At 51.0% G+C, this 20,000-nt stretch overlaps 1 protein-coding gene across 3 annotated transcripts in view; it reads left to right on the top strand.

Annotated features, from left to right (window-relative positions):
- bnc2 (basonuclin zinc finger protein 2) overlaps window positions 1-20,000 on the top strand; it is a 154,432-nt gene that overhangs the window by 63,776 nt on the left and 70,656 nt on the right. For 2 of the 3 annotated variants that reach the window (XM_076032295.1, XM_076032304.1), the window contains exon 2: window positions 954-1,364. The exons of the other annotated variant lie outside the window; for it this stretch is intronic. In XM_076032295.1, coding sequence (XP_075888410.1) covers window positions 954-1,364 — 411 coding nt within the window. The remainder of the gene's footprint in view (window positions 1-953; window positions 1,365-20,000) is intronic. 3 annotated transcript variants of the gene reach the window in all.

Below are 20,000 nucleotides of genomic sequence, written 5' to 3'. Positions count from 1 at the left end.
TAATGCACTGTTTTTTAATATCAAGACAAGCTTGTAAAAACAAACAGACAAACAGATGTGTGTATTAGTTGCGAGGTGGTAGAGGACACACTGCGATGGCTGCGATTTTAATTCTGCATGCGTTCAAAAGTTAGACAATGTCAAAGTTGCACGTCTGCTGGACCTTCCTGCTTCTGTCACCCCGCCGCTCTTCCACAAACTTGGCTGTGTGCATGCGTGCAGGTAAACATGTGCCTCCATGTGCTGCGTGCTGCGTGTTTGTGTGTTTGAGTCCGTGTCCGGCTCGCAAAAAAAACCTGACTGACAGATGGATTAAAGCGGAGAGCCAAGGCCACGGGATACATCATGCACCCTTCACAGCAATTCCCAGACCCCCCTCCTCCTCTTCCTCCTCCTGCTCTTTTCTTTCCTTCCTTTACATTAAGTGGAGTCTTGCTCACCTTACGAGCCCCCTCCTCACCTCCATCCCGCTCCTCACTTCCAGCTCATCTTGCCCTGTCCGAGACGGGGCTCCCCGAGGAAATTCGCTTTGCGAGCGAGCCCCCTTTATTCTTCCTTGTGGAGAATTAACTCTGCGCGCACACACACACACACACACACACTCCTCCACGCCAGCTCACACACATCCAGTCACTCAACTCCCCTCCTCGCTGTCATCTTCCTGCCCGAGAAGCCGGCCGCTCTCAAGACCGAGAGAGAGAGAGAAGGAGGAGGAGGAGGAGGAGGAGGAGGAGGAGGAAGGGGGGAGGGAGAAAAAACAGAAAAAGAAAGACAACGGGACCCTAAGAGAACCCACCTTCCTCTCTTGACTTTTTTCTTCTTCTTTTCTTCTTCTTCTCTCCTCCTTCACAACTCCCACATCCCTCCCGCCCTCCCCCTCTCCTCTCCTCTCTCTCTCTCTCTCTCTCTCTCTCTCTCTCTCTCTGTCTCTTCCTCTCCCTCTCTGTCTAAAGTCCAAGGAGGCAGAGTTGGATGTGAGAGGCAGCGAGTGCGACACAGTCCCGCAAGAGCCCAGCAGCGCAGAGCCGGACCTGGCCAGGCCCCCTCCAGCCCAGGCTGACCCACCCGCTGGCACTGTTGGCCAGTGCAGCACCAGCAGCAGCATCATCCCCCCCACCGCCGGTAGCCACGGTAGCAGCAGCAGCAGCAGCAGTCGGAGTGGTGCGGGTGACATTAGCATCGTTAGCAACAGCAGGAGCAGCAGCAACAGCAACAGCAGCAGCAGCAGCAGCGGCGCTGAGGGAGCCGGCAAAAGCTCCATGCAGTTCAGCACGAGACCGCCTAGTGCTGAGCAGCCGGGCTTCATGGGGACATGGCAGCAGCAGAGCACTGACAGCAACCTCCTCTACAGAATGTCCCAGCAGGTACACCAGCCTCAGCCTCCTTCTGCTTCTTCTACTTCTTCTGCTTCAAACTTCTCTTTTACCTTCTCATCTTGTGTTGTCTTATCTTTTCTTATCGCAGTCTGTGTGTGTGTGTGTGTGTGTGTGTGTGTGTGTGTGTGTGTGTGTGTGTGTGTTTAGAGAGAGGGTCACTGTGTATGTGTCAGTGTAGTTCAGGGGGGTCACAGTGTTTTGGGTTTTTTTGACAGTGGGGCCAAGGTGTCTTTCATGTTTTTTAAAAAAATGTGAGCTCCTCTCTTAAATTAAGTTTTAATATTTATTATTTTTGCACGCTTTCTCGCACTTTTGCACCACCACAGATTAGTTGTTGTTGTGGTTGTTGTTGTTGTGTCTTTCTGTCAGCGTTGACTTTTTCCTCCATCATTCTCTTCTTTTTTTCACTTTTCAAATATTTGGTTATTTGCTGCTTTAATAATTACTATAATACAGTCGTGTTGTGCAAGTGTTTAGAAATCAAAGAAAAATGAAAAGATTTATTTTTTTTATTTTTTTCAATTTTAAAGAAATAACTGCTCAACGTGTATTTGTATTTTTGTTTTTTGTTTTTTACTATTTGGTGGATTATGCCCTTGTCCCGCTTGGTTATATACGCGCCTGCGTATCGGCAATTTGTTGTTGTTGTTGTTGTTGTTGTTGTTGTGTGTGTGTGCGTGCGCTCTTTAAAAAGCCAGCAATAGCCGTGTTTTGGTAACCTGGGTGTGGATCGGGGCTGGGGAAGGGTCCCCCCGCTCCCCCTGTGGGACCGCCTAATTGACTTCATGTGGCCGAGGCAGGGAGCCCCTTGCGCGGCTACAGAGCAGCGAGAGGAGCCGCCGACAGAGAGCAGAGAGAGAGGGAGAGCGCAGCCCGGCGAACGGCTCTCCTCTGTGAACTGTCGGTGTCACATCGAATTCCTGTAGTTTAGCGGGAGTTTATTTTGATGGAGCAAGAATGGGACAGATGTGTTATTTTTAAGGGACGCGGGGGGATCTGGAAGTCTTTGGTCCGGCAAATGTCAAGTGTGTGTGTGTGTGTGTGCCCGCGCGCTGCATACTTGTCCGCGTATGCGCGCGCGTGTGTGTGTGCGCGGGAGAGCCAGTAAAGATAGAGGGTTGTTAGGTTGCAGTTAATCATAGCGGGACCTTCAGGTCTCTCCGTACCATGCACACACTGTTACGCACACTCACAAGCAGACACACACACAGACACACACGGCGCCCCTTGCGCAACAGCCCTCGGCTGGATAGGAGAGGGAGAGGAACTTCTTCTATCACCTTGACGGCGCTAAGACAAAAAAAAAAAAAAAAATCAGCGCGGTTTCGTTGTGTTGTTGTTGTTGTTGTTGTTGGTGTGGTGGTGTTGCGGTTGTCGTCGTCGTGAAGCACAAAACGGCTGCGCTGGGAGTTGAAACACACTCGTTTTCACACCGTTTCACCTCCAGTTTGCATTTTGGTTTTTTTTGTTGTTTTTTTTTTATTTTTTTTTACGTCTGCGTATTTTGAGTTGATCGCAACTCTGCACTTTATTTTAAAAGGCCCGTCCTCTCTTTTATTAATTCCTGTTCCAACTGTGATCGGATGCGTGGAACCTGGTGCCCCCCCACTCTCTCCTGCTCTGCTCTCCCGTCCCGGCAGGAAGCAGGTGGACGAGGCTCGCTACACCTGCTGGGACCCCCCGCGTTTGCGTCCCATCGCATCCCATCCCATCCCGGCCCTTCTTACAAATGCGCGCCGTGGTTTCAATATAATCAGCTGTGGGACTCGCTGTTATTTATCCTTCCTCGATCGCGCCACTTAGAAGACATCTCCCCGTGTTTAGTAGGCATGACAGAAACCCTCCGAAGGAACTCTGTTCCTTGACAGACTCGCCTTCTCGGAATCTAAGCGATAATGACTTCTTGTTTGCCGAGGCTGGCGCACCCAGGGGTGTTGGGGGAGGAGAGGAGAGGAGGAACGCATCGCGGGCTCCTTGGTTAAAATAATAATAATAATGATAATAATAAATAAAATAAATCAGCCTCTCTCTCCCTTTAAGATCAAGCAGATGACGCGAGGGACGCGCTGTTTTATCGCTGTTAAGACGAATTATTTTTCCTCCCCTGATCGATGGAGACGTTATCTTTTCTTCGCGATGTGCGTAAAAAAAAAAGGTATGCTGAGGTGTGTGTGTGTGTGTGTGTGTGTGCGTGCGTGCGCGCGCGTATGTGTGCGTGCGCGCGCGTGCGTGTGTTGAGGGCATCCCAGCGCCAAAATTAGGCAACGCATTTGAGGTTGCTTGTGAACATGCATGTGTGAACCCTCTCTCTCTCTCTCTCTCTCTCTCTCTCTCTCTCTCTCTTTCTCTCCCTCTCTCTCTCTCTCACACACACACAGAGAGAAGAAGAGAGAGAGAGGGGAAGCAATAGCAGAAAACCAGTGGAACATAATGTAAAAGCTCGATAAGCCCTTTAACTTCTGTCGCTGTTTAAATGACAAAACAAGTTGTCAAGTTGTTGTCCTGCCAGAGCGGATCTTCTCTGTGTAAACATCAAGAGAAAATGTAATTTGGAATTTTAGAACTAATCAGGCGTCAGTAAAGTTGATGGTTTTTTTTTTTATTAGTTTTATTTATTTATTTATTTATTTATTTTTACTCTTTCCCTATCGTGCTGCACCTGCTTCGCACAGCGTAACATTAAAATTACGTGGACGAAAACAGGCGTGAAGCAGAAAATCACTTTAAAAAAATAAAATAAAAAAATCGCGTTTTATTTTGTTTAAAAATTATACATCCTTTCAGAAAATTAAAACGAACTATTTATCTTGAAGGATTCGAATTTATATTAAAGGTGGAAAAGAGGGCATATAAATCCCAATTGAATGAAAAAATAAATGCATTTAGCCGTGACTGTCAATATTATTTCCTTATTTTTAGGACGTTAAAATTTCGGTATAATGATAGATGTACACGCAGTCATTTTTTTTTTTTTAATTGCCGTGTTTTTCTCTGTACGAACGAAATTGCAAACAGAAGTGATGGCAGCGAGACTCGAGGCGCGCAATTTACACCTTCCACACCAGGCCTGCAGGAGCTTTTCAGATTATTTTTATGCCTCTGTCTTCTCTCTAAACACCACAAGCTGCGAAGCCACAAGCCTCCACAATCCAAGCAAAGTGTCAACAGGAAAACAAAATGAACATCATGCAATTTAAATAAAATCGATGGGATGGATCCGATAAATACCGCCTGTTTTCCCCCCCTCCGCACTTTCCTCTCGGCTCTCTGACCTCCCAGTTTCCCAAACACCGCGAGAGAGGGAACTTTCCTAATTGTTTTTTATGGAGGGAAAACGGCAAACATTAATTAGGACTTGAATTATTTCCCGAGCAGCGCGGAGTGATAATATTTGGGAGCCTAATTGAGCCGCTGCTGTACATACGTGGCTGTGAATATCGACCCTCACAAGTTAAGAAGAAAAAAAAGAAAAGAAAAAAAAGACCCGCAGTTAAGTGAAACCACGAGCCTAATTGGTTCATCAGGGATAATTCCTGCACAATGCATTGCGCCGTAGGCCGCGCCGCGCGTTCACTTCTTTATTTATTTGACTTATACGCGGCGGTCTCCACTTCGCACCGGAGTGATTGCGGGGAGCTACTTTAGACGAGCTCGTAAAAATAAATAAATAAATAAATGAACACTGCACCTCATGCTTCTACCTGAGGATCTGCTGCGGCCACCCAGGCTTTTAGCAGAGCCCGGAGTCCTAGGATATAATAATAATAATAATAATAATAATAATAATAATAATAATAATAATAATAATAATAATAATACGAATTATAATTACACGAGCAAAAGCAGACAAATCAAGTGAATGATGCATCCGTGTGACGCCTTCACTAAAATAGCCTCCTCCTTGTCTGTTTGCAAGGGTGCTGTAACGCGGCTTCCTTTGAAGTGACAGGTCGACTATGGGCCGAGAGCTGGAAGAGGTACAGTGGCATCACAGCTTGAGTCTGCTCGCACTGCTCCCTGCTGCACACCACACGGAGAGCTCAGGCTCCACTGCATCACACTGCAGTGCACTAGTACACACTGGAATCCAAAGTGTAATAATAATAATAATAATAATAATAATAATAATAACAATAATAATAATAATAATAACAATAATAATAATAATTTTATTCTCGGGATATAATATGCATTTATCAAAAAATAACCCCATTCACAAGCTATGCACTATTTTTCCATTTTGATCATGCATTTGCAAATTGATTTGTCTGTGGTCCAAATTTTAAAAACAGGTGATAAAATGCAACAAAATTAATAACTACAATTTGCAATTTTTTTTTTTTTTTTTGCTGTCGCATAATGCAAAAGTGGTCTGCGAAAAATAACCATGTACATGCATTTGGCCGGGCATCAGATTGCATTTCGAATCTCTGTATCATTTTCTTGTCTTTAAATTTCGCTGTGTATCTGTCTCCAATTCTTCGTCCACATCTTTAACGCCATCTCGTGTTTTTCCAGTGTTTTCTGTGCCTTGTGCCACATTTACATGTTTACAAGTGGATGAACCGTACGGTCACGTTGCTTGATGTTTGTGTTTCTTTAATGCAGTGCAACTCATGCAGCCGTTGCAAGTGCATGATTAACCTTTCCGAGGCGAGAACCCGCTAGCTCTCAGTACCGCTGCTGCGGCTGCTGCTGGACACTATTATTTTTTTTTAACGGAAAACAACACACTCTGCTTTGTTTCTTCCGACCGAAGGGATGAGGTTGATATTCTCCTCTTCGGTGCTGATCGCGGAACACTTTAATCTGTCCATTCAACACGACGATACACTCACGGGGATGTCTCTGTGTGTGTGTGTGTGTGTGTGTGTGTGTGTGAGAGAGAGAGAGAGAGCGAGAGAGAGAGAGTGTGTGTGTGTTCAAATCTTGTACACAGCGGGGTACAGGCATGTTGCGTGTTGCATATGTGCTGCATATGCACAGTGTCTTCCCCATTCTGTGGGACTGGGAGGCAGTGATTTGATGCATATGTGAGGAATTATCCGCGGCCAACATGCATGTGTGTGTGTGTGTGTGTGTGTGTGTGTGTGTGTGTGTGTGCATGAGTGTAGGGTGTGTGTGTGCATGAGTGTAGGGTGTGTGTGTGTGTGTGTGCGCGCGCGTGTGCGTACGCACTGTTATTATTTCCACGTCTGTCTTTGATGGGTCGTTGCACACAGAGCATATGGATGGCTGTATGTACATGTATCTGGTGTCAGCCGAGTGTACGCGAGCGCACATGCGAGCCCCTACAGTCGAGTCGGTGCGCGAGCGAGTGCGCGCGCTTTGCGCTTTTTCGCGTCTGTGCCGCTGCTCGCCATTTATTTTTCTGAGTGGGTGGCTAAGCAGTCATATGCCAGTCGTGTGAGAGAGCGTGTGCACTTTTGTGTGTGTGCGTGCGTGCGTGCGTGCGTGCGAGTGTGTGTGTGTGTCCTTTTCCTCTGGCCGTGCTGTGCCTTGCGTGCGTGCCTGCGCTCCTGTGTGTTGGCTCGGGCTCCATGTGTGTGTGGGTGCGAGGTGAAGTGTCTCTTGGCTGGCCTTGGCTGGAGAGCTGGAGGAGAGCAGAGGTGAAACAGGAGATTTGCAGAAAAGACACGCACCACTTCCCCCATTACTACTTTTTCTTCCTCTCCCTCCGCCGCCGCCGCTGCGTCTCCGTCTCTCCTCGCCGCTCGCCCTCCTCCTTCTCTCCCCCCATCCGGCACCTCGGCCCACCTTATCTCTGCACCCCAAAAACTCTGCCCCCCCGTCCTCCCACACCCTCCCGCCCCGGCATGCCGGATCAGATGATCAGATCTATAGAGAAGGTCGACTTTTGCGGGTCATTGAGGAACGTGGACAGTCGGGGCCTCCTCCGTCTCGCGAGTGAAGGCCCGGGCCGGTTTGTTTGTTTACGCGGCCACCGAACGGATTTCTGGATTTTTCTCTTCCTCGCGAGTTCGGAACGTGGAGCCGCCGCCTCGTGCAGTATACGGAGACAAAGACGAAGGCGTCGTGTCGAGTGTTCTCTCGGCGAGGCGGACGCAGCTTCTTGAGTGTTTGCAGCCTGAGAAAGCGAGACAGAAAGCTGCTCAGTCTGATGGAAGATGCACCAAGTCCCATTCACCCTACTGACCAGTGAGGAGCGACAGCCAAAGGCTTTTTGAAAGCTTGAAATTCTTCTCCCATCCCTTCATTTTCCCATTTTCTTTTTACGTTTGATTGGAACCCTAAAGCAACATTTGCCATAATGCCACTTTATAGATTTTTATATTACATCTGCGACACAGCTCCAGTGTAGAATTTAGCAAGTAAGTGTTAAAGCAAAAAAGGAAAAAAAAATTGTGGGGTGGTTTAATTCAATTAAATTTTTTCCCTTTTGATTTCCAGAGAAAAACCCATTAACATCGCTTCACCTTTGACCCCTTAAAAAAAAAAAATAAAAAAAATAAAAATCTGCTGCTGTCACTTTCAAATTAAAATTACAAGTACAATCTTGTTAAAGAGGCAAAAATATGAAAAAAAAAAAAAAATCCACTTCTCGCGTTGGCCATGATGGTGTCATGTGTTCAGGGTCACGCAAGCGACACCTCTGATGCCCTGCAGGACCGGCGCTCCGGTGAAGCAGCGACCCTGATTCTGTGCGTGTGTACGAGAGCCGAGGGGGCCGCCACTGATCAATAAGCATCGTGGAAGCGTCACTCACAGCCTCCATGTCAGCTGTTCCTTCTGCGGCCTTTATTCATTTTATTTTCCTGGAGACGCAGCGCCGCCACTGCGCTGGATGGATAGACCGGATAATGGGCAGGATGCAGAACGAAGAGAAAAAAACAGAGTGGAAGTCAAAAAGTAGCTTTTTATCGTATGTTTGGCACTGGTGTGCGTGTGTGTGTGTGTGTGTGTGTGTCTCCAGCTCTTGCAGGCCCACTAGTGAAACCTCCTTATACGCGAGCTCTTCAGTCACGGCCTTCATGGTCCTCGATCAGTATTTACGTTGAGAGAAAGAAAGAAAATCCCTCCCCGAGTCTGTTTTTTTTTCAGCGCGGTTTTTAAAGAAATTCACTTAAATCTCATTATCCTCCGTTGGAACCTGGACAATATCCCAACCAAACTCGTGTTCTTTTTCAGCGGGCGGATCGTAATTTATTAACGCAGGCGCGGCCGTCTCTCTCTCTCTCTCTCTCTCTCTCTCTCTCTCTCTCTCTTTCTCTCTGTTCTTTCCTCTCCTCCTCCTCCTCCTTTCGTTCTGACGTTGCCAAATTTTTTTCGCACGTCGACCGCCGTAGTTATTTGTCTTTTGGGTCCGGTTTCCTGCCGCCGCCGAGAAGTGAAGAGGAAGTGCGTGCCTTTGAGCGGGCCGCTCGGTCGCTCAGGATGTCGCCACCCTGCCACCAGCTAACGAGGAGGTGGGGGGGAGGGGAGGGGGCAGGAATGTGGCAGCTGTCACTGAGGGCCGATGGTGGTGGTGGGGGTGCGGGGGGGTTTGGCAAAGCAAAGGGGTCACTGTCGCTGTCGAGAGCTGGGAGGGGCCCGCGAGGCCTCGGTGACCTGGAATGGGGCGGGGGGGGGGAACGCCAGCCTTCTAAAAGGGGGCGGAGTCACAGCGCGACAAGGTTTGTTCTGCTTAGCTTGGAGCGGCGCCAGGCGCGACGGGCGGAATCGATGGTCAACTATTTTTACACCCGCCGCCCAATTGGCCCCATCAGCAGCGAGGCCCAACTCTCAAGGCACCCTGTCATTCCTCTTCCTCTTCCTCTTCCTCTTCTTCTTCTTCTTCTTCTTCTTCTTCTTCTTCTTCTTCTTCTTCTTCTTCTTCTTCTTCTTCTTCTTCTTCTTCTCCTCTGCTGGCCATGCAGCTAATGCTTTCACTGTTATTTGAAAAAGCACTCAGGGTGAATTGCTATTATCATTGTTAAAACCATCATCATCATCATCATCATCATCGTCATCATCGTCGTCGTCATCGTCGTCCGTCGGGCTCCTTTATGGTTCTGGATAATTGTGGTGATTTTGTTCCAGGCCCTTTTTTTTTTCCTTCCTTCTTTTTCTTTTTTTTTCACCCCTGCTAATCCGTCGCGTACCCTGCGGTGTGTTTTTTGTAGTGTACATCTAGTCGAGCCGCGCGCTACATTATCCGAGTTGCCTGCGCAAAAAGAAAATGGTTTTCCAGGTAGCGGCCATTTCACCTGAACTCGTTCCGGCTCTTAGCGCGCACGTCGGACTCGCTGGCTCCAGTGCGCTGTTGTTGCGTTGCTTACGTGTGTTTCTTTCACAGGGGGGGAGGATGACAGAGAGCGTCCCCCCCGCACCCCCCACCCCGACCCCTCCGACCCCCTCATCCGTCCTCCCAACTATTTTCTGTTTCATTCCTCTTTCTCGCTCCCATGTTTTAACTCTCCGTCGTCGTCTATCTTCTCCGCCGCTCTGTTCCGTCTCCAGCTCACAGTGGAGGTTTGATTGCTGGAGGCCCGGGGAGGATTTTCTCTCTCTCTCTTTTTTTTTTTTTTTTTGTTAGGGAGGTTCCGGAGAAGGGAGGCTAGTGGTACAGGCTGTGGTAGGCTGGCAGCCAACGTACACCCACACACACACGCACACACTGACATCCAGTCCTAGCGCCACACATACCTGCTTTCACACGCTGTACTCGAACGGATTGTGTACGTTTTTTCTTCATTCGCAGGCCGAGCGCTCGGTGTCGCTTTGACCCCGGCCGAAGAAGAAGGAGGGCCGGCTGTACTTTTCCTTGTGTGCAAAGTGTCAGCGTGAACATGTGCGAGCATTTGTTTGCGCTCGCCGCCACCGCCGACTCTGCGGGGATGTTTGCGCTGTTGGATTAATAACATTTAATGGCCACTGTAAAATGCAGCTGCCTCGGCGTCCCACAGCTCGTGTTTTTCTGGCAAACTGACACGCTGGGTGGCTGATTTTTTTATTTTTTTGTTTGGAGGGGTTTGTGTGGGGGGGTGCATTTAAAAATATACACATGCATGCGCACGCGCACGCGCACATGGCGAGCGCAGGTTGGAAGGCAGAGCGTGTGCGTGGGTTGGACGGGCAGCAGCCATTGTGTGTTTTGTTGTCACAGAGCTTTTCATTTAAATGTGACGCCCTGCCCACACACACACACACACACACACACACACACACACACACACACACACACAGATGCTCAGACACACACATACACAGCTTGACTGGAGCCGCCTGCATATCTGATCGCGTATTGAGCCGCATTTCACTTCACTTTCGAACAATCCATAAAGTCAATTAACTCACAAATGATCTAATTAGCCCTCTGTGATACACATCAGCTGATCTGACCCTGAACCGGCAGGTCGCCACGCTTGACCCCGGCAGCCGCCGCCGCCACAACCGCCGCGCATTGTCGCCGCCTTTTGTGACGTTTCCCGCACGATCGGCGCGACGGCTTCAGCCTTTTGGAATGGGAGTGAGCTGAAAGCTCCGTCTTTAACTCTGCCATGTTCTTTTTTTTTGGTTTCGCTTGGAGACACACACGCATGCACACAAACACGCACACACGGAAGCGCTCGCTCTCTCCATGTTGATGTTTTGTCTCTAAATGGCCTGAGCGGCCTCCTCCATTGTCGGGAAACACACTCAGCGATAAGTGCTTTGTTGGAGCACCGTTTGCTGCCTGACGTGCGCGACTCTGACGGCCATTTAATATTTCATGGCATTTAATCCATTTGCTGTGTTTTGTTGTTTTTTTTTGCCCCCCCCCCAAAAGAGAATCTGACGCTTTGTTTTCCTTTGCTTCTAAATCTCAGCTCGTTGAGATTTCTTCAACAAGGTGGCAGCGGAGGATTTCCAGCCCCATTTAGCATCAGGCTAATTAATTAGCCGTTTTTTGCCCCTCAAATGAGGCCTTGTGAGGGCAAAGGTGAAGCAGCACACCTCCAGAACATTGGTTAGTATCAAAATATCTCTCCGGCGGTGAGATTTACTACTGGAGGAAGGGGAGGAGGAGGTGTAGGAGGAGGAAGAGGAGGAGGAGGAGAAAGAGGAGAAGGGGGTGTAGGAAGAGGAAGAGGAGGAAGAGGAGAAGGAGGTGTAGGAAGAGGAGGAAGAGGAGAAGGAGGTGTAGGAGGAGGAAGAGGAGGAAGGGGAGAAGGAGGTGAAGGAGGAGGAAGCGTTATGACTTAAAAAAAGAGTGAAAAGGATCCGACGGCTCGCGCATCAGTCAGGAAGGTGAAGACGAGGCTCTCTTTCAGATCATCGGCTAATAGGCCGAAGTCGCAGAGGCGATTAGAGGCGTCGACTTGCCTGTGTTGTAAATGCTGTCAGATCTGTTAAAGGAAGCCTAATACCTCTCACGTTGAAAGCTGTAATAACATCAACTGTAACTGGATCCACAGGGAAGTGCAAGCAAGACTGTGCACGCGCACACAGTGTGTGTGTGTGTGTGTGTGTGTGTGTGCGTGCGTGCGTGCGTTAGTAGAAAAGGAGAAAGGTGAAAGTGCCTCATTGTATGTTTATGTGTGTGTGTGTGTGTGTGTGTGTGTGTGTGTGTGTGTGTGTGTGTGAGTGTGTGTGTACGTCGCGGTGTAAAGCAGCAGCAGCAGCAGCATAAAGGCGAGAGCCGCGGGGCTGCTCCTGGCATTTTTCCGGCCACCAGATGCCTGTCACTTCACCGAGGAGGGGAGAGGGGGTTGGGGGGGGGGGAGCAAGGATGAGGAGGGGAGAAGGACAAAGAGGGAGGGTGGAGGGGAGGCGTGGGGGGAGGTTAGGGGGGAGGGAGGGAGGCGACTGCTGTTCAAATCATGTCACGTAGCGCTAATTCATCCAGCCTCATTAGAGAGAGGGAAGGGACCAGAGGGCCTCTCTCAGGACAGGGGCCCGGCTCGCACACACAGACACACACCCATACACACACACACACACACACACACACTGGGCCACATGCAGACATGCCGCATACACACACTGTCTCTGGGTTTTGCTGCGGTGCATACTTACACACCGATGCTATTTCTCTACTTAACAACACACACACACATGCACGCAGGCACACTCTCTCTCACACACACACACACACACACGCGTGCACAGATGACACGGGCACATGGCGCAGCGCGGGGGCAGTTTGGGGAATAGAAAATTGCCTTCTCAGGAAGCCCCGGCCAATTAAGGACCTGACCGTATTGAATGTCAAGTGTTAATTTGGGGCCCCTCCCTCACCCCACACACACCCCCCCGCCTCTCCCTCCCATCCTCTCCTCCCCCGACAGCCCCCGCCACACCCCTCCCTCACCCTTCCATTTCCCAGCAACAGCAGCATATGTGTGTGTGTGTGTGTGTGTGTGTGTGTGTGTGTGTGTGTGCGTGAGTCCCAGAGATGAGCAAATACGTGTCAAGCCAAACTTGATTGCCTGCTTGCGTATTATGTGTCGCAAGGCAAGTGGCGAAATGCGCTCGCGCTCCTTTTAGCCCTTTTTTCGTCCGGCAGCAGAGCCCCCCCGACCACCACCACCACCCCCACCCCGAGGGACACTGCGATGGGAGGGGGAGGGAGGGAGGATTAACTGTACTGCGGTGATAAGGATGGGGGAGGAGGGGAGGAGGGGGTTTACGCTGGGGACAGGGGTGAGGTGGGGGACGGGAGGAGGGGACGGGGGGGGGGTGTCGGAGGGGACAGAGCGGGGGGGCAGAACGAAGGCAGCGGGTTTGTTTGATCTCACAGGACTGGGTGGTGACTTTGATAGTCCTTTAATTGCCTTCATTTTCGCAGAGGTGATGCCCCCCCCGCCCTCCGCCCCCTCCTTCCAAAGCTGGCACGCTCACATTCGTTCCTCTTTTTTTATCTTCTATTTTCCCAAAGCTTCAGGCCTTCGTTTAAAACAGGGGAGAAAAAAAATAAATAAAAAAAAATAATAAAATCGGCCCCGCGAAGTTTACAAGCAACTTTTGTAAGCGGGTGACGTCAGCGTGCGACCACTGGCACTGGTCCTCGATGGGGGGTGGGTTGTTGTGGGGTGCGGGGGGGTCGGCCTGGCTTTTGTTTTTGCGAGCGCGACTGATGGTAAATGGCCACCTCCTTTACCTCCGTGATCTAATAGTCATCCACTTAGTCTTAATGGGCAGATTGCCTTTCTCCACTGCTGATGACTGTTGCACTCTTTAAAGGTGCAACTGCCCGCTTCTCTTCCCTATCACACATACACACACACACACACACACACACACACCCGACCGACCGCTAACCCCTCCAGGCCCATCCGTCTCTCACTCGCTCCCCCGCTCTCTCCCAGGACAGAGACAAGTTTTTTATTATTATTTTTATTTATTTATTTATTTAATTTTCTTTCAAAAATAAATATTAATGTGGCGCTTGCATTCACACCGACGCTCTCGCTTTAGCCAGCCCTCTGGCTACATCTGTTAGCGAGAGGCTCCCTTTGTTTTACATTCATGTCTGTGTATTGTACTGGAGTGTGTGTGAGTGTGAGAGATTTTATGCACATATGTGTGTGTGTGTGTGTGTGTGTGTGTGTGTGTGTGTGTGTGAGCCCGGTGATAGCAGTGATGTTGTGAAATTGAATAGAGAGGGTGAGTATTGATCATTTCCCCCTGTGTGTTATTAGTGCCTGCTGCTCCTGACAAAGAGAGCATGAGCCACCCGCGCAAACACGGGCCGACACCGACGGTGCCGGCGAGCATCGTCCGTCTCGGCGGCCGAGGAAAACGCTGCAAAAACACTTTTGGCAACTGTAATGCGTAACGCGTTAACCAGGGGGGAGAAAAGGGAAACTGCTCTTCCGCTGCACGGCATTTAATGAAAATATCAACGGCGTCGTACTCCAGTCGGAGTTGAAAATTGGAGCGGGAGCGGAAAAAACAGAAGCGGGTCTGGGAGGTTCGGCTCGCTCCGCGCAACTTCAACATTCCCGTCTCGCCGCTATCTGCACGGCCGATCTGCTCTTCAGCGATAGCATGTTTGGAGTTCAGAAAGGTCACGGCGAGGTGTAATTCAATCACAGATGCCCCAGATATCCAGGGCGCCGCCCACAGAGGGCCTCCGTGACAGGAGGGGGAGCCGCAGGGGTCTTCGAGCCCGGGATCAGCGCTCCAGCTCGGGGCCTCGACGGCCACGTCCGCGGTGCCCCTCCGGAGGTGCGGTGGTCGGGTCGGGACCGCGGGCCGTGTCACGCTCTAATTGATCACCCTGACCCGGAGAGCTGGGGACAGAGGGTTGGGAGGGTCGGGGGGCGGGGGTGCAAGAGATAAGTCTAAAGGGGAGAAGAAGAAGAAGTGAAGGGTCGAGGAGGAGAAATTGTGCGGCCGCTGACTCAATCTCTTCGGACCCTCTGGATGATAGATACAGCGGCGCCCGGCCGGTGACACAGATGGATCACGCCGGCATCCCGGGTGATATAGAGTTATAAATTAACACATTACCGGACCTTAATGTGGAGCGTTGTGGACGACCACACAGCAACATCGTCAGCCCTCCAGGCGCGCGCACACACACACACACACACACACACACACACACACACACACACACACACACACACACAAAACAACACACCGGCTCCCATCCTCACTGATGCGTCTAGCTGAGCTCAGGGTGCAGATTGTTCTCCTCAAGTGGCATTGATTTGTTAAAGTGCTGAATTAGCACAAGTCCAGCTGCCGGCACTTCTCTACTTTCTTTCTCTCTCCCTCGCTTCCTTCCTTCTCCTCGTCCGTGTTTTCACAAATCCACTCCACTCACTTCTTCTTGAACCTTCTCCTCAGTTTCCCCTTTTTTCGTTGGCTTGTTGTTTAAAACCCGTCGCTTCCTCTCCCGAACTCTCGGTCCGTGCTGCCCCCCTCGCCCTCCCCGCCCCCCGCCCCCTGCTCCTCCTCCTTCCTCGGCTCCTGTCGTCCCGGCGTTCCCCCTCTTCCCGCCGCTTCCTACCCCTCGGAAAAGGTTCCACCTAAAAGAGCAGTTGGTTTTTTCCTCTCCCGCTCCGCGCCCGGGGGATTGCTATTTAATAGCTAGACATACAGAGGAGCTAATATCCCGAGCAGCGGTAGCGCCTGCACATTGTAAAGGCCACACACGGCGACGAGGTCCCTGTGTTTAAAAACTCAGCCGGCTCCTGCGGCGCGGAGCCGCGGCTCACACAACTCCAGGCAAAACCGCAGAGGCCAAATTCCACCGGTGTGAATGTAATTGGAGGGCGAACTCTGGAAACGGAGTGTTTGGCGGCGAGGAGGGTCACCGGTCCCCCCCCCCCACCCCGGGCTGCCGAGCGTGTTGCGCTTTGGCTGGAGACCGGGACAGACTGTCTGCTTTCTTTGAGGGGATTCTGGGGGGTTTTGGGAAATGGGGGGGGGGCTCCATTATCACTCATCAGCCTGTACTGTTCGCTGAATGCGTGGATGTACGGGTGCGTGAGAGAGAGAGAGAGAGAGAGACAGAGGGAAAAGGCAGTGAGAGAAGAGAGGGACTAGACTGCCCCCCCCCCCACCTCCAACCCCCGACATTTTTTTTTTTTTCTCGCTTGCTGTGGTCCAGCCCAAACAGTTACCATCTGGTGACCAATGACTGACCCTGTCCTCACAGACACACACACACAGACACACACACACACACACACACACACACACACGCACGCACGCACCGGGTGTCGGACTGCATCCAAGTGATGAGTGAATGACCACCAGACCCCCCGACCCCCCCACTCCCCCATCCTCCCCTGCTGAGCGTCCATCTCTGGCTGACCCCCCCCTGCCCGAAGTCCCTCCCTCTCGCTGCGACACGATTGGGCGATGAAAGCTTGATGGGCGCCCGAACCGTCCACAGCTCCAATAAAACGCTCAATAAAACCTCGGAGCTCCGGGTTCGACTGGCAGGACCGCACGAGACGGACAAGTCAGAGGAAAATGCAGCCTGGCATGCATTTGAGCACGTGCACAGATAGGCGCGCACGGAGGCAAAAGAAGCATAAGGAGAAATATTTAACAAGTAAATACACGGGACGACTGGTTTTTCTTTTCTCTTGAAGGCAGGGTTTTCAATTTTTTTATGCTGGTCCCCCGGAAGCCTCAAAGAATGAAGGCTTACAGCTGTCCAATTGTAATGTTGACCCTAACAATACCAAAATCATGCGAGACTGTGATTCATATCTGACTTTTAATCACCCACTGCAGGAAATAATTAGCAGGTTATTCCAAAAAGTCAAATAGGAAGACGTTCATGGCAGCGCAGCTTGAATGGGGCACTGCTGTGCTTTGGGATGGCAGAGTCACACCAGTCGCACGTTACTCTGTGTGTGTAGTTACTGTAGGTGCAACAAGACAACAACATCATGCGCGTGTCAGCCTGTGCGTGTGCGCGCGTGTGTGTTTTGTCTGCTCGGGTCGGCGGCCGAGACCAAGTGACACATGCATCACAGGGCTGTGACATGCAAGGGTCACGGCAGGGGTCACGCTGGGCTGTCCAGAGAACACACACTCCTTTTCACTCCCCCTTTCCTGTGTGAAGGAGTGTCAGGGAGTGACCGTCACTTGAAAGCAGACGGGAAACAGAGGCCAACTCAGGCACGGCGTGGCTCGGCGCGGCCCGGCCCAGCCCGGCCCGGCGCTCTGAGGGGAGCAGGGACTGAGTGGAGAGCAGGGTCACAGCCCCGGCCCGGCCCGGGTGACACAGCCAGGGAGTGTCGTGTCCTGTCAGGAGGGAGGAGAAGTGGAGCGGCAGGAAAAACGCTTACAGAGAGAGATGGGTGAGGGAGGGAGGGAGGGGGAGGGGCAGCTGGTGACTGGAGAGCAGAGGAGAGGCATCGGGGGTCCTGGGGGAAGTGGGGGGGGGGGCTGAGCCTGATGCATTGTGACAGTCACTTAGAAGGATTTCACTTCCCCTAAACTGCGGCTCGCAGGAAGAAACACCATAAGTTGGGACAATTATGGGCTGTAAGGGAGACACGATGGGGCACATGCAGAGCGGGCAGGAGGGCAGGCAGGGGGAGGGTGGGGGGGGGGTGAGGCCTCGTCCCCCTGTTGCAGTGCACTGTATATAGGAGAACACAGGAGAACATAATAATGTAATTTCCCTGCATTTGGCAGATTGTTCCGTGTGTGAGCCGGACACAGGCTGTCCAAATAGTGTTCCTGTGTGTGTGTGTGTGTGTAATGTGTAAGTGTGTGTGTGTGTGTGCGTGCCGGGGCCAGAGTGGTGGGGGTGGGAGGTGTTCTCTCTCTGCTCGGTGCACAACATGCCAGAGAGCGCTGGCGTCTCGCTCCTCATGGTACCGCGTGTTACCACTCTTCCTCCCTCATTCCTTCGCCTCACGCCTGTAACTCAACCTGGTGACGGAGGGCAGGAGGAGGAGGAGGAGTGGGGGGGACCGGGGGAGGGTTAAAAGAAAAAAAAGAAGAAGAAAACAGAACTAGTTGGATTCAAACGCTGCCAAGAAAACAGGGCCCCTATTTTTTCTTGTCTTCCTCCTCCTGTCGTTTGCTTGACTTGATTTTCTTCCTGCGATTTTTCTGTTTGCGTGCTAATAGCAGCGGGGGGAGGGGGATTGGAGGGGGGGGGGGTTAAGTGTCCCGCGTGTTGCGTGCGCAGCGTTCTTGCCCCCGAGCAGCGCCAACAATGTCACTGTAATTTGGCTGTAAGTGGATTCCAAGAAACACCCCCCCCCCACCCCCACCCCCTGTTCGATTGAGTTTTTTTTCCTGCTTTCAGCGAGATTATCTCGACAAAGTTCTCCGCGCAAAATTGTCTGTTTTTCTCCAGATTACCACACAATCGTTCTGTTTTTTTTTCCTTCTCCTGGACGTGCAGCCATCCCTCTGCTGAGCCTCTCAGCGTCATAAATACAGGCTGCGGCCGAAATCTGCCTCCACCTTTTGAAATACACCCCACTTGGCTGCCCTGCGATACCATCTATTCAAACACAAACAGATAGTGTGTCTCTTTCCTTCCGTCTCCATCCGTCCTCCCTATTCTTTTATGGCCCCGGCGTGCGCGACTGGGAAAACTACACAATGTCACACAGACTCAGGCTTGTATTAAATGCACCTATTTTTTTTTTTGTCACGCTATGAGCATAAATGTAGTATGACATTTGTATTTAACGTGCCACGCTTTCAGCACTTGATTAATGCATTAAGGAAGCAGAGACTGAATGTTTCTGAAGACGCTTTCAAAATCTGAAGCTTCTCTGATGCAAACTTTTATTTTTTGGGCACCGCTCCCGCTTGGTATCTGCTTAATATCCGGGTTGCCAAATATTTTTCACTCCCTATCGGTTCCTTTCTCATCGCTGATTGTATTTGCTTATATTTGCTCATCGGGCTGTCATTGCTCATTGGACGGTTGCCCTGGAGCAGAGTGCGGGGTGAGAGACGCCCTGGACGCAGCCACAGCCCTCCTTAGCGATGACGATAGGAAGGTGGTGTTAAAGAAATAGCCAGAGAGAGCAGAGTTTAGTTTAGCTGAGTCACCCCCCCCATCCCTCCCCCCAAACATAACTAAACAAGGGTCAAATTTCCAATTGGCTGCTATTGAACGCAACAAGATTAGCAGTAAGTAGGTCAGGAATGAGTCACGATTAGCCAAAAATAATGCGGCGCGCGAGCGGCGAGGGAAAAAGAAAAAGAGTATCGCTCGCGCTCGCAGCGAGTGAGTCTTGTCAGCGCCGAGCTATTTTCGGTTCTGCTCGCAAACAAACAAACAAACAAACAAACAAACAAACAAACGTGCGGGAGGCGGCGGCGAGCAGACGTTGCCTGAGCGCTCGTCGTCGCCCCCCCCCCCCGTGCCCGACAGCACTGACAGCCCATAGGTAAAAAAGAGGGATCACCCCCCCACACACACACACACCACCCACCCCAAGCGCCTGCTACCCATAACCACTTGCAGCAGTCATTTACTGTGACAGGGGGGTCAAGAAGGGCCGCGCGGCGAGCTCTCCATCGTGCACGGAGTCAATAAAGGAGTCGTGTCTGTCCACAACGACCCTTATGGTGATCTATTTAAAGAGCCCAGGCATTCATACGCCGAAGGGAGGGGAACGGGGGGGGGGGGGGGGGGGGCAGGTGACTTACTCAGCAGACGGTGATTCATGGCCGCGACTTCGCCGGAGCCATTGCTCAGCGGCGCAGAGAGGACGGCTGAGAGTGAGAACGCTACGCTGTGTCTTCTCCTCTGTTTTGCTTTCCTAAAACAGCCGATTGATCGTCAGGACGCAAAAATCACGGTGGCCAAAAAGAAAAAGCGGCGCTGTAATATTGGATCATTGGAACGTCCGATACATCCAATCAGATCGTCCACAGCGACGTGTTTGAAAACGAAAAATCCTGAAGACAACAAGTTGGACGGCTGTGCGAGATATAAATAAATAAATCGATAAATGAATGAATTCCTCTTGTAAGCTGGAGCCGTCCCAGCGACACTGAGGTCCACAGCCGCCTGCAGTACACGTGTAACCGCTGCTGATTGTGTGTCGTTTTGAAATATTTCGTTTTTTTTTTGTTTTTTTTCGTTTTTTTACGTCTTTGATTTTCCGTTGCACAATTCCGGAGTTCTGGTCCGAACATTTCCCAGCAGGACATTTTTAAACGTTTTTCGTCTCATTTATTCGTCACGCGAAT

This window comes from Nelusetta ayraudi, unplaced genomic scaffold (genome assembly GCF_046127955.1).
Source record: "Nelusetta ayraudi isolate G7.1 ecotype Tasmania unplaced genomic scaffold, CSIRO-AGI_Nayr_v1 ptg000004l, whole genome shotgun sequence".
In the NCBI taxonomy this organism is placed as follows: domain Eukaryota; kingdom Metazoa; phylum Chordata; class Actinopteri; order Tetraodontiformes; family Monacanthidae; genus Nelusetta; species Nelusetta ayraudi.
This window is presented reverse-complemented; position numbering and strand designations above follow the sequence as displayed.